The sequence below is a fragment of the Scaptodrosophila lebanonensis genome, unplaced genomic scaffold, assembly GCF_003285725.1.
Source record: "Scaptodrosophila lebanonensis strain 11010-0011.00,11010-0021.00 unplaced genomic scaffold, SlebRS2 tig00000080-arrow-pilon, whole genome shotgun sequence".
Taxonomy (NCBI): domain Eukaryota; kingdom Metazoa; phylum Arthropoda; class Insecta; order Diptera; family Drosophilidae; genus Scaptodrosophila; species Scaptodrosophila lebanonensis.
Window position 1 is genome coordinate 5871960 of NW_022060561.1, and position 15216 is coordinate 5887175.

Genomic DNA, 15216 nt, shown 5'->3' on the forward strand with positions numbered 1-15216 from the left:
ATTTTTTGTTTGTTCGCCGAGAGAACAAAAGCAACGCACAACACTCTACACTATATATTATAAATTAAAACCCGTTCTTCAAGCGCAAAATAAATCACAAATTTTCCACAATAATTCTGTTATATCTAGAGGCCAAAGGACATGCAGCAGGGACACGGGCTAGGGGAGGAGAGCGAGAAAAAGTTCCGGCATACATAATTGACATTTTAATAGGCTGATATGCAAACCCGATTTAATATTCTGATAATTGTCACAACAATTATGCAACTTAATCGAATTGTCGACGCTCTGCACTCAACTCTGTTCACTTTTATGGTACCTCAACACATGGCGTATACGCAATATTTGCCAAAAATGTCTGCAAAACTCTCCTGTAAGCCGAAAACTTAAATTGACATCAAATTACCAAAGATAAATGATAAGCAAAGGCCTGAGGCTATGTGAATAATGTCAGTTTTATATACGAGTATTCAGTTTGCCAATGAAGAGCAACCTACTCAATTCTCTCCAAATATTTAAAAATAAAACGTAATTACCGCAGCAGATATATTGATCAGAAAAATGTATATTTATGAAATTTGTGCACCAATTATTTAGTCAATCGCGACTTTTGACTAAAACTCCAAAATATCTGCCTAGTTATAAAATATATACAATTATATATATATATATATATATAGTATAGTATAAGAATTAAATAATATAAATATGATTACAAAATACTTAGTTCAGTAATTCTCCTGTAAATGAGTGCGATAAACTTATATATTATTCGATTAGAACTAAGATATGGAATGCGATGATGAAAAATAAAAGGAATAGAAGCGCGTTAATAGTAGAAAAACCTTCCAAAATAAAGTTAATATATATAGTACGTATGTATAGTAAAAGCTATTAAAACAAGAGTGGGCTCAACTCTTAAATATGATTAGTTTAATAGAGTTGGTTTTGTACTTTTAAAATATTAATTTAGCTTGTGGCCATCTGAAACCGTATTTACTATATTTGGTTGCTAAATATTAAAATGTTATAATATTAAAATATAATATTAAAATTATTTTAAATATTTATTTAGCTTGTGCTGATGTGAAGCCACTTCTATTTGTTTCTTAAACTTAATGGATTAAATTCAAAATATTACTTTCAAATCCTAATTACATCATTATTTTGCATTCTCATGCAAATTTTCCTCTTCTTTCAACTCACAAAAAAATAAATTGTCGAAAATAAATTTTGTTAGAATACGAAATTCAAATTCATCTGCTCCTGCATTTGTATTTTGGTTTTACGAATTCCCCCATTTCACTCTTCACTATTTTCTCGTGCTTGTTCCACTCCCAAAGCATTGGCCGCCTCATTTAACAAAACAATTTCCCAAAACGTTCAAATTCTTGCCACGATCCGACAAATGTCTCGATCGCGCTCGCTGGTGTCATTCGATTTTCCGGTTTCTTGGCATTTTCTATGCCACCACCACCAGCCGTCGTTGTCTCCAAATTATTTTGACATTTTTATAAACGTTTAGAGCAGGGGAGGGGGTCGGTCCGATCGCACATTTTCCTAATGAAAATGGTTTTTGGAATTCTTTTGAAATGCGGCATGCATTTCTTATGCAAATTGCTGCACAAAAATAGATCAGTGTTGGAACACAGACGACTGCACCTTCACCTTTCCTCTTGGAGTCATGTAATCGGCTGGGAAGTTCTTGCTTAATATTTTTGTTTAGATTAAAATGACAACCACATTCATCATCAGCTTTTCCACGTATTTGTCGTATAATATAATTTTATATAATACAAAATAGACTTTTTATGTTCTGATATAGCTTTACTTATTAAATTTCTTGACTGTTCTTCTTGGCCATCGAATTAGAGGCGGTAAACTCAACTTGGCTTGGTCGTCATTGCTAATTGTTTAGGTTAGTGAGTTTCTTATAATTTTCACATGACAATTTTGATTTTTGCCAGAAGTGCTTGGACAAATACTCCTCAAAATTATGATAAACTTATTACAGCTCACGAAAACAAACCCTGTAGCTGAGTCGGGTATCTAAAGATCCTAGTTCTTTTGATTAGGCAGGTCATAGATTTTCTCATTTTATAACTTCCGATTCTCTATTTTTCAAATCTGACGATCATGTATTTGTGAAATTTCACGAATAAATGATATTAACATTTTATTATAATCGGTGCGAGTCATAGTATACGTTTTTAATGATCACAAGTGTTTATTATAAGTCTTTTAATTACCTATTGTACCTTAAAATGTCTGGCTCTATCCAAAAGTAATACCAGTGTATCCCCACAGCAAGCTATAGAGGGGCTGACTATTTATTATTACAGTGGTGGTAAAGAAAAACAAAAAGGTACACCTGTTGAGAGCTCAATTGACAGCTGAATTTGGAGCTATCTGAATTATATCACTGTAACTGAATTCTCGTAACGGGTCAGAATCTTCTCAAAATCGTTTTGAGACTCTAGGAAGAAGTCATATGGAATGAAGCTCTAACTAGGAACGATGGACAACTCTAGACCGTACTGCAAAAAATTGCTCATACGCCACCGCAAAATGTACAGATCTGGGGTTGGGGAGAACAAACAAAGGACATCGCATAGTTTCATTATCCCGCGTGTCCAGCGGGACGGAGCGACTGACAAGTAGACGAACGAACAGTTCTGTGTCCGTGGACATGCAGCGAATTACAAATTTTTGAAATGAAACTGAAATCAAATAAAAGACAACGGTACAACAACAGCATCAATGCAACGCAATTAAAAATGGCGCGTTGTTTGAGCGACAAAAAAATAAAAAAGAGAATATGCGGGGAAAAAAATTGGTCATGACAAACATGCAACGAATTTGTAATCTGTAATATGGATTCAGATCCAGATACAGATACAAATAGTATATACATGTATCTATATCACTGTGTTAGTGTGTGTGTGTGTTAGTGTGTGTGTGTGTGTGTGAGGAATCAGGTGAATATGATTGCCATTGATTTGATCGGAAGGTGTGGGAAGCAGAATAATGAAAACAATCCAATCAGCTGTTGTAATTGGCAAAATGCAAAATGCTGTTGAATTACTTTTTGCCATGCTGTGATTGAAAACTGAATTGAATGGTGAAATTGTTAATGCAATGAAAAGTTCACTGGATATGGTTGAGAAAAAAGATAAAGATTATCAGAAATACCATTATATAATTACATTTGAATGCCCTGTTTTTCCCAAAGGTTTGCACAACTTTTTTCTCCAAATATAATTACATCGCTTTTAAAGTGCAATTTGTAATATGAGTGAATGAAACAAGAACAACAACAAAACAAAGCACCATGTCGTGGTTTCAAGAATTAATAAAAAAAAGCTACGTATTACGATTAACAACAACGATTAGCAGCAATACATACAGAAAAATGCAAATATTTAATGTATGCTTTGCGATGCTCTAAAAAATGGCTTTTAAAATATACAAATCATTTTGCGCGAGATTAATTAATAGGAGTACATCATAGACTACAACTACAAGCGCAGTGGCTTTGTTCATAGCCAAACCGGTTTTTAAGAAGTAAGATATTAGTATTAAAAGTCATAATATTAAATGACAACGAATCAACAAATACCTCTGACGTTTCTAACCCAATAAAGCAGTGTTATCGAACGCACTACCTTTTTGCAATAAATAGCCATAATAAAGATAAGGAATAATGAAGAATTATCTCTGCTTCATCGTTTTATATTAATCTAATGTTTTTTTAATGTTTGCGAAGTGTTGAATTTGTTTTATCGCTAAAATTTAGTTATCTTAGTATAGCTTGTTAGGCAGCCGTTTGTGCAAGTGTTTCAGTCATAAATAGATAATAGTTCCAATAATAAATTTATATTTTTTATATTTTTGCAAGTGCTTTTAAATTGTTAACTGTTAACTCAGTTATAAGATTCAATAGAAGTTGCAAAAACGTTTACAATTTTCATCAGTCCGTGGTATTAGCATTTCAGAAAATTTTTGAAATACTTTCTCATCATGGCTGCAGGCCAGAATCAGAATTAAAGATTACAAGCCACACTGATTAATCACTTTGCTCTTGTGTGAGGAGGGGGAGCGAATGGAGGGAAGGGCCGACAACTCGAATCGATCACGATGTCAAATGCTCAAAATCAAACTGACAATTATATGAACAGGCTCCTGTTACTCTCATCATCAAGTGCTGCCTGACTGCCCGACTTGACTAGGAGCCTGCTCGTTGCTGACTGATTGCTTTGTCTTAGCACAGAGGGCCAAATACAATTCAATTTAGCAGTGACAGAGACGAGGCGATGCCGACGCCGACGCCCATTGTCACCGCCCCCTTTTTTACTTTTGACTGTTTGTTGGTGGTGTGTCCTGCTTCTAATCAGAATTTGTTACCAATTTTTGTGCTGCGTGCATTTCCTTTGACGCAATTTGCCTTTGTCCCTTGCGCAATCAGGCAACCAAACAGAGTCTTACAGTCAGCCAGCCAGTCAGTCAGTCAGTCAGTCATTGAGTCAAGGCAGCGAGCAGCATTTGATTTTTCGATTGAATCAAACAATCAATTATCTTGTCTTCGTTTTTAGCCCACTGCAATTTCTTATTGGCAATAGTGTTCTATTTTCTTTCTCATTTCTTTCCTTTCCTGTCCTGTTGACTCAAAAGACAAAATTCAAAGCGAAAGGCAATGGCAATGGCAATGGCTGAACAGGAATTTTCTGTTGATCAACAAATTTGCAAAGTGCGTTTGCCTTTTCATTTGCTCCCCAGTAGGAGCTGGCCAAGGCTGAATAATTTTAATCTTCCAGCTTATGCATGGTGGCATTTGACGTGACTTATTTTCCTCAATAGACACACATAGAGAGCAAGTTCCATTGAATGGTATATCCTGTACGGCATTAACGGCAAAGCCAAATGGCTGGCAATTGCAAACAAAAACCGAAACACAACTTTTGTGGCATAGTGGCGCGCATAAATTTCACAAGCGCCATGACAGCGTTTTATGAGCACCAAAGATTGTTTATGGTGTCCAACAGTTGATTCATGATATTTAATGGATAATGGCTGGCATATTTGGCGCAAAAAAACGGCAAGCGAAAAAAATAAATGGAAAGAAAAACGCACATAAACAGAAACGATAAACTGTGCAAAGCACACAACATGAAGTTTAAGGCAAACGGATGTGCAGATGTTTGCCATTTTTTTTGCAGAATTTATGAGTTATTCTCTTCTCTACTTTCTCGAGGTCGTGGGCTTAAGCAGGCGGCAAATTCACATACATGTGTCGCTTGAATGAATAGTTTAGTACTGCGTTCCAGAAATGTCTTGAGAAATGCTGACCCACTTGCTAAAAATTTGTCGCTTGCATGTTACTGTGTTGTAGTCTTTCCTCCTCGGCAGCTAAGCGTTGAAAATCTACTTCCTTGTCTTTTCATATTCGCATTAAAAAGCAGAAGGATTTAGGAGAATCTGGATATCAAGTTCGAACATTTCGATATCGAATTGTCATACTGATCCAGAATTTAAATACCTTGTGGTGTCTGCCACGCCTCCTTTTGTGTGTATTCCCTCTTACCCTTTAGGTACAGCAAATAAAAACAAAAGCCATTCAAATCGCTTCCAACGCCTAGAAGCATGCAACACATTTCAAGGCATTAGCTTAATTGAACTCCCGCATATGGAAAAATGTGTTGCCACGTTAAAGCCATTGAATAGTACATATACTCATATATAAATGCATTGCGCATACGCCACATTAAACATTGACCAGAACAATTCCGCCCACCCTTCCTAAGCATTTTTCTTCCCGTTGACATGTGCAATTATGTGTGGGACGGCTATGGTCAGTAAGATATGGCGACGACCCCAACATTTACGATAAGCAAATAAATTATTGTGGCTGACTGCCTGTTGACTTATTTGGGTTTAGGGTGCAACTTGTTAAAGATTTGTTAGCTCTTTTTTGTTGTTTGTACTTGCTGTTGTTTAATAGCGCCAATAGTGCTGTAAATATTTTGTTCCAACTTTATAGTGTCCCTGTCGATCGATGCCTTATCATTTAATGAACTGCGCCCAAAAAAAAGCATATATAGTTGGCTTTATTTTATATATACATATATATACAAGCTGTGTTGAACGCAATCCACAAAGAGAATTCTTTTTATTTAGGTCAACTTTATTATATGCACATAATTACAAAAGCCAACAAACTGATGACGACGACAATGCAGAGAACACAAGCACACAAAGGACATGAGTGTGCGTGTGTGTGTGTGTATCTGTGTGTTGGCAAAAGATAAAGCATTTATAAAGACAGACATGTGGGAATTGCGGCCGGTTGGGCAAACAACATGTACACAACACAGAAGATGCCCCCAACTCTAAACCATAACCGCAAGCAGCCCTCCAACTTCTAAGCCCTGTCGGTCCTGTTGTCCTTCCGCCCGCCTGCCCGCCTGACTTATTTACTTACTTCACACTTCCGTCGCATTGTCTTGACTTCATTCTAGCTCTAGCTCTCATTTATTTGCGCTGCTCTAATATGTATGTTATATAATAAAAATTATACACACACACACATAATTCTGCTCTAGCCCAACTAAAATATTTATGCGACAAACGACAATTTTTGGATTTATGTTTGTGTTTTTGGCCCCGAAAACCCAACCAGAAGCCGCCGCCAGCAAAAGTAGCTGAGTTTTGCCTTTTTATGGGACAGGAACTGGCACATAAATATATCGCAGAGTCCCATCATGCTCGACGAACGAATTTATTTGTATGTGGCAATGGGTAGGAATTTTTGTGGAGTTGAAGTTGAAGTGGATTGTGGCTAGTGGAGGAAGACGCTTTCCTGTTGTGGTTTTCAGACATGCATTAAGATGGAAAAGAGCAAATTAAAGTGCTAATTAAATATGAATTTTGTTATAAAGCTATTTGAATGAGCACGAGACAATTTAGCTTGACATTAAAGCAGTTTGGCTGTTTAGTGCTGATTCAGTCTTAAAACATATATATTTAACTATATACTTAGCTTGGATGGTTTACTTTTCAAAATTGATTTGTGAATGAAAGGAGAACAATTGCCAGACTCGCGGCATTTCCCGGCACTCGCTTTTAAAAAACAATATCATTTTAACCTTTACATCATAAATGAAATAAAACAAGAGAGAACGCTACAGTCGAGCAAGCCCGACAGTGTAATACCCTGTACCCAGGTAAACTTCCGTCACTGAGTTATATGCGCCCATAGCAGCAGCATAAAGAGGAAGAAGAAGAGCGAACTTGTTGCTGCAGTTTGGGGGGGTTGTACTGGTGAGAATTTGTTTGGCTAATAACTTTTCTTAGAATTGACCGAATTTGATAAACAACAGTAGATAATTGTATAGAAATTATGTGTGCAAAGTTTGGTTTAGGTAGCATTTGAAATGTGGACGCTATTGACGAAATTCTGTAGCGGGGGAAGGGGGGGGGGGGGGGGGGGGGGGAAATTAAAAAAAAAAAAATAAACTCGTCCTTACTCGGACCTAGGAGAATCTGGATGCCAACTTTGGTTATTCTAGCTTTAATAGTTTCCGAGATCCTTGCGTTCATCCAGACGGACGGACAGACGGACGGACAGACGGACGGACAGACGGACGGACATGTCTAGATCGATTTCTCTCGTCATGCTGATCAAGAATATATATACTTTATGGGGTCGGAGATGCTTCCTTCTGTATGTTACATACTTTGCACAAACCTAATATACCCTTTTTACCCTACGGGTACAGGGTATAAAAATGGTCAAGTTTATTTAACTAATTTAATGATTGTCCACGATGGACTTTAAAACTTTCATTAAAAACATCGTTAGATTTAACTGGTCCATTTCATCCCACTATTTTGTAAAGTCTATATTTATTTTAATACGAGTTTATAGTTTTTTTTCCAACAACAATGATAGATATTTCTATTCTATAAAATGGAGGGAATCTAAGGAATGCAATACTACATTTATACCTATGAAAAAGCATTTAATTTGAGTACACTTTTTAATTTAGCTGCACTTTTTCTATAAATGCACAAGTCTTGCTTCTTGGCGCGAATGGATTAACTGTTGCACATCGGCCAGTACCCGTAGACGGATCAACAAGTCTTCGGGTACTTCGCCCCTTACTGTGGGTGGTGGATGATGCACATACTGGGTGATGCGACGCAAATGCTCATGACTGGGACCCTTCCAGCTCCATGGCACATAGTCATCACGGGTCGATGAACTGGGGACCAAACGGCGATCAGTGCTACGTCAAATAGAAATTTAAACCTCAACACTTCGTCAGATATCGGCCACTTACGCACACAACACATGCTTTACGCTGCGCATACAGCCTCCAATAATATATCCAATCAGCGAGATGATCACACAGAGGCCATAAAACAAGTATGTCATATCAATGATACAACTATCGATGACAATCCTAAAGAATTCGCGCCCCAAATCATTCATTAAAAATATAATAAATATTGTCAAAATGTACGTACACCTTGTAGTATGTGAGAATATCTCTGGCCAGACTTGGCATTTGCAAATATTTTCTTTCTCTAAGAAAAGTTTTCTTTGAATTTAGATATATAAAAAGGTTTTAAATCATGCCACGACTAAATACTATGATACTCCGATTTCTAAAATAATACCAATTGTTTGAATAATTTTCGAATTTACATTGAAACTATTGGCTAAACGTACTATGATTGCTGACACAAAAATATAGAATATACATGATCGTCTTCTATAATAGATATAGAATAAGTTAAAAGGATGTTAAAAGCTGGTTATTTGATGATATGTCGTTAACAAACGTTTAATAATTTAATTCTAATATGAAGAATTACATGATAGTCTTCTATAATAGATATAGAATAAGTTAAAAGGATGTTAAAAGCTGGTTATTTGATGATATGTCGTTAATAAACGTTTTATAATTTAATTCTAATATGAAGAATAGTAATATCGAGCATTACTTTATAGCTTTATCTAATTTGAGACATCAGTGAGTATATGATTTGGTTTTGACTTCAGAGAGTTAAAGACGCGAAACGCTTGTTCACATGATGTTTTCGGTGTTTAGAAGAAAGTTCACAAAATGCAACTGAAGGATTACGCGAGCGTAGAGAAGAAAATCAGTTATTGTTGGCTGTACTTTCATTCAAAAGATGCTTTAAATGAAGTCTGTGGAATGATTTTGGACTCAGTTTGCGAATGAGGCGTAATATGGGACAAATTTAAAACGGAAAAGGCAAATATAACTAAAAGGGGCGTATGTAGAGATCTCTCTGTTGTGTATTCCCTCTGGGATCGGGTACTTCTGAGGCTACCCATCTATTTTAAACATAAATATGTATTTATTGGGGAAATCGATATTTTTTAAAAACGTTTCACAAACAAAGAACTTTTTGAGAAATGAATGGCTCTTCGAGTACATAAGTTGGGAGGGGGAAGGTTTTTTTCTCTCCTCTAAAGCCACGCAGACCTTTCATTATTTTCATAGAACAATCTTGCGTCGTCTTGTTCGGCAAACAAGCTTATAAAATCAACATCAGCAGCATAGCCATGATTCAGCGCGTCGCTTCCCACTTAATATCGAGTTACCCCCCAACAACAAACATTTTTCCAGGCAGCAGCCGCAAACACTTAAAAATTTTCCCAGCGCTCAATTAAAAGCCATTAGTGGGCACATCGATTGGTATAAATATGGATAAATATGTATACATAGTATAAAGTATGTATAAAAAAGGATGATGATGTGTCTATAAAATGCGAATGAACATGACCGAAGGATATACAAGCTTTGTAATATGTGCACACACAAAAGGCTGTGTAGCTATGAATTTCCATATGCAAGAATTCACAGGGAAATGCCCGAAGGGCCATTGATGCGAGAGAGTAGACAAAAATGTCCATGTCGAGTAATTAAAGTTGTGCAAGTGTCGATAAATTATGTTCAAGATTCTATGCAAATAGCTTACAAGCTGCGAGTAATAGCAGCAGCAACTATGCGAAAGGACCGGGACAGATAGACATTCTTTTAGCTTTCGAATGACAGGCACTTCATCATCATGTCCTTCGGCGAGTGTGTAATTCATCACGCGAACAACCGCAGCGGCAGCTGAGAGACATGACATGTTGAGCCTGCATTTGAGTTGGGCAGTCAGGCGGGCTGGCGAGCTGGCGAGCTGAGAAGCTGCCGAGCTCTGAACTTGAGGGGTGGAGCCGAGGCTCACGAGTGGAAGACAGGAAATTACTGCTTCTGTCTTGTAAGCAGTTGTGGCCGCTCTGTGCGCTTTAAGTTGCGGAATCGTGTCGTATGTCGAGAGCCAGAACAGCCGAACAGCAGAGCCAGAGCCAGAAACAGGAACAGTTTGCCAGGAATGCTATTAACTAAGTTGACATTAATCGCTTTGACTTTTGGGCCGGGGGTTTCACTCTCTACCCCCGGCGTGTGTAGGCGACGCGCACGTGTGAGGCCTTAAGCTCGTCTATGCGAGAGGGGGAAGTGGTGGAGGCGTGTGTGGCTGTGCGTGTTAATGAGTAGAAGAGGCAGAATGTAAAGCTTTGCGAAGCTTGTTGTAATGTGAAAACAATTAAGTATGTAAAATATGTAAGTTTTATGTAAATATGCTCGGGCCTAAAAGGATGACTTGACAGCCAGTCAGGCAGCCAGGCAGCCAGGCAGGTGGGCATTACAACATTCCCTATTTAGAAATACATATTTCAACAATTAGCAAGCAATTCCGTTACCGACTAACACTCAGCTGGAAAGGGTAAAAAATGCTAAAATAAAGGCTGTACACTGTAGACGTAATTCTGTTTTTACACGGAATTGATTTAACACGGTTTGAAAATTAAAAATACTATGTATGGTTACACGACTTTATTCCACGATTCATTTTGCATATGATCAATGTCTTTTTTTACGCGGTTTTTTTACACGACTTTTTTAGGAACCAATCTACCGTGTAAAAGCAGAATTAGGTGTACTGTACTACTTGAAATAATATTATACTGTGCTGGCTGTCGCACGATATGCGTCATGTTTTTGGCGAAATGGTGCAACAATTTTGAAGCCAAACGAGATTTATTTTGCAATTGTGTTGATGGATTCATTCAAAATGCCAACAGCATCAATCTGGTTATCAATCGACGATGTTAATTTGATGCACAAATTCTTCGATTTTCCTAAATATATACTCATCAATTGATGTTCTTTTTCATTTTGGATGTGACTCCCTCTCAACGATTTCTCCACCCTCTGTTTATGGCATTCAAATATGTATAATATAAAAGTCTTTTGCAACTATCCGGAAGTTTTAGTTTTAGAAACTGAGTTTTTATAAAAAATTTAACAGCTCTTTTTTGCTTAATAAATTCGAGCATTGTAAAAACTCGACAAAAGCACTTTTTGATGTTCACAAAACACAACACACTTATGTAAGATAAGGATAATGGCACGAAATTTAACACAGCTGTGACAGTGCTGCCAACTTAAAAATAAAAAGATTTGTCTTTATTACCCGATCAATATCAGGGCATATTTCCATTTACTTGTTGTGTACACAATAGAAATCGAAAACTGTCTCATGTATTCCAAGTAACGAAATGATAGCTAAATTTAGGACTTTATTTACTCATTAAAGAAACTTTTAGAAAAATGTATATGATAGTTTCTATAGGAATATTACATACATATATAATGTATATGTTAATGATAATAATAATAACAAATTAAAAACTTTAATACAAATATTTTCTGTTCTACTTGTCGAGCCTTCGATTTAATTAATATCCAATTAGTTAGGAAAAAAATACTTTAAAAAAAAAACGATAGGAAATCTCCGAATCTATACCGAGAAGAATATATATTGTTAATCGAAACACAAGTGTTTTATTTTGAAATTGTAAAATATGAAAAGTGGGACACAATATATGTATTTGTCAATCAAAATTTGGAATTTGCTATTTCAAACTCACTCGTTTTAGTAATTTGGTGCAAATATATTGTTACATATCTGCCTGCCTAATTAACAAACTTGTATCTATTACATGAATAGTTATGGATTCCATTGTCATTATTGTTCTAAAGCTGAATTATGATATTGGATTGCGCTTGTGTTCCTGACAGCCCATTAGGACACTTTGTGTCTAATCATGAGCTTCAAAAGCGATGATACCCGAGCCCCTTAATTCACTCATTAGTAAAGCTGTTGCGTCATAAATCCAACGATATATGCATTATGAAGCAGTCACACGTACATACATTTTAACATAAACAACAGTCAACAATTTTATGAATAGGATTTGTGTGCTTAGCTTACTGACCGAGCTAAGCCTTCGTCCAATCCGAGACCAGCAACAATCACAACCCACACACATACTGGTTAAATCTCGTTAATTTATGTGCAACAGCATTGTACGGATTAGAAAATAGTGTTTAGTGTACGGTTCGGCACATTGTGAAATGCGTATTATTGTTGATACAATAAACAAGATTATGATTACGCATACGCAGTGTTGTGCGTGCGACCAGCATTAGGAATAACTGCATTTGCACAGATTACAATAATATGCAGGCACACACACCTATACATAAAATATATCTACTATATGCTACTCAATTAATGAACATCCAATGCGCCATTGTGCTTGCCACCTTAAATCCACCATCCCTGTTGCTGGGATTCAACTAATTTCCGTTGTACTTCCCGCCTCCCCTGATTATTTGGTCCGATGAGGTGCAACCACCAATATGCAAATACAGATACACATATGAAGATAGATGAACACTCATTGTATTTTGTAACCTCCTGTATTTTCTGCATTAACATGAATATCAACTAATTATGAGTTTCCATATTCTGTGCATCTCCATGTTTGTATTTAAATTATGGGGCATGCAAATATTATTGTTACCCACATTGGGAGATTGTGTAGCTACGGGAGACAGCTGCAGTTCCGTACGAAAATGTAGTCTTATCCCATCAGTTACACATTCCAAAACATAACTTCATTAACGTTTTAGGTTATTATTTATTTGTTTAGGCAGTAAATTGTAAATGTGATATGGACTAAGCTAATTGTGTAGGAGGAGGGTGGAAAAGGCAGAATTCTAAGCATGTAAAATTATAGAATTATGTTGAATTTCTAGAAAATCTAGATGGTCTTACACGTTCAGAAAAATGTAGTCAATTGAATTAAGCATTACGTGGTTTCCCCAATTTATACTATATATTTGCAATATTGTAAATATTCCAAATACAAGTCCATTAAATAAGTTTCGATGGGAATAAAATATCAAAGAAATTATCATTTTGCTCAAAAATATAACAACAATATACATTTACATAAATAACAAACTTTGATCAAACACCAAACATTTTTATTTGAAAAAAAAAAAAATAAATAAATAAATAAATAAAGAAATAAATAACAAAAAACACTTTGAACATTTCATTCCTCTACTTTTACATTTATTTGTTTTACTTGTTTTTCAAAGTTTATTTCTATTTCAAAACGTATTGGACAAGCTTGACAAAAACTTCTAAAGAAAGGAAAACCTTCTTCAATACAAGCTCATCCTTTTCAAAAATATAAAGCAAATCTTCAGAAATGGATTAATAGTTAAAGCTACAGATTCAAGCATTTCTTAAAATGACGCTGTTTAAGAATTGATTATCAAAAATGATATTTTTCAATTATATTAGTAGGTAAAATAAAAAGCAGCACTTAAATCTGCGTTTCCTTAAATTACTTCTTGCACTATTTACATTCCCCTTACTATATAAAAACTATTGTTTTTATTGAGCTATCACATCTCGTTTATTAAAGTAATTTTCCACTTTATGCATCCACTTGAACAACGCATTTCACTTTCATTTTACTCTTATTATGCCCATCAAGTTTAATAACGCCACGAAATATTCGCAAACTTTGCTTTTTGTTATCGCCAAAATTTTATGTGCATCTCCAGAACAGAACAGCACAGAGAACAGCACAGAGCATAATCGATAATCGCATACAACTAATTTGATTTTATTAAAACGAGTGCCCTAAAGCGCCGCTCTTCTCCACTCCGAGCAAATGCCGCTTTAATGCCGCCAATCATAAAGTGAAAGAGCGACTGGCAGGCCGTTTACGGTTTTTTACGAGCCCGCCAGCACTTATGACGATTAGCATTAAACTTACATACCTGTAGGGGCAGAACATGAAGATGTAAGGGAGAGTGGACCAGGGGGAGAGCCGAGTCCATAAAACCGTTTTATGACTGTGACAAGGTGAGAGTGCGAGAGAGAGAGAGGCACGCAACGATAACTGCCTTTGAATGTGGTTTGCCAGCCACTTCAGAAGCCTAAAATTTGCGTCAATGTTTTGACTTTTTTATTGGCCTGTTTTCCCCCGCCGGCAAATACGAGCTGCTGTTTTTTCCATTACCCCCTCCCCACACCCACATCATGGTCGCGCATAAAAATTGTATTAAGTTATAAAACGAACTGGCATCTGTGGGGAACAGCAGAACAACAAAAACTAAGAGGGAACGAGAGAATAGGAAATTGAGCTCAAAAAGTAAACATAAAACATTTTATTTGCGGTTGAGACAATTCGATTGGTTTTGTGACTTAGTAGTACTGCCGGCTTCCCAGCCAGGGTTGCCTAAGTTACCAGCGCAAGCTGTTGCCGTTCTCCTTGTAAGCTGCAACAGTTCGGCAGCCCTCGTTAGCAGCTTGCACTTACCGTAAATAAGATTTCAATATTTTCTTTCTCAAGCACATTTCAATTTATGTTCGCCGGCTTGTTCAATATGCCAGCGACATGCAGTTTTGCATCCTCCCCCACCCAACTCCACCTTACTCTCCCACACACTCTCCATCCCTTTCTCTCTTGCGCTAGCGCAAACATAAATCGCAGAACATATTACACAATGCAATGCGTGCTTGGCTCAACGACTAGACACACACGTCCTACACTTTAAAAAAAATCAATGTAAAGTTTGGTCATCACTATTTTTAAAGCAAATGCTATTACCAAATACATACATATATTATGATTTTTAACAGGCAGTGGAATAAATAAAAACAATTAAAACCGATTTTTGGAATTCAAACACAGCAATAAAATATTTAAAAATTGTATTTACAATAGCATACCATAATACCAACAAAACTAACAGCTCAAGGCTG

At 36.4% G+C, this 15216-nt stretch overlaps 1 protein-coding gene across 3 annotated transcripts; it reads right to left on the minus strand.

Moving 5' to 3' along the window:
* Positions 1-8001: 8001 nt before the first annotated feature.
* LOC115626236 lies at positions 8002-8635 on the minus strand. 3 transcript variants are annotated; one of them, XM_030521542.1, is made up of 3 exons: positions 8527-8635; positions 8344-8462; positions 8002-8285 (listed from the first exon to the last, which is right to left on the minus strand). In XM_030521542.1, exons 1-3 carry the CDS (start codon positions 8565-8567, stop codon positions 8158-8160), a joined length of 288 nt encoding a protein of 95 aa, XP_030377402.1. In that variant the 5' UTR covers positions 8568-8635; the 3' UTR covers positions 8002-8157. The 3 variants fall into 3 exon arrangements, with proteins under 3 accessions (XP_030377402.1, XP_030377401.1, XP_030377400.1); XM_030521541.1 differs by having other exon boundaries at positions 8002-8261; positions 8340-8462; XM_030521540.1 differs by having other exon boundaries at positions 8340-8462.
* Between the last annotated feature and the right edge of the window lie 6581 nt (positions 8636-15216).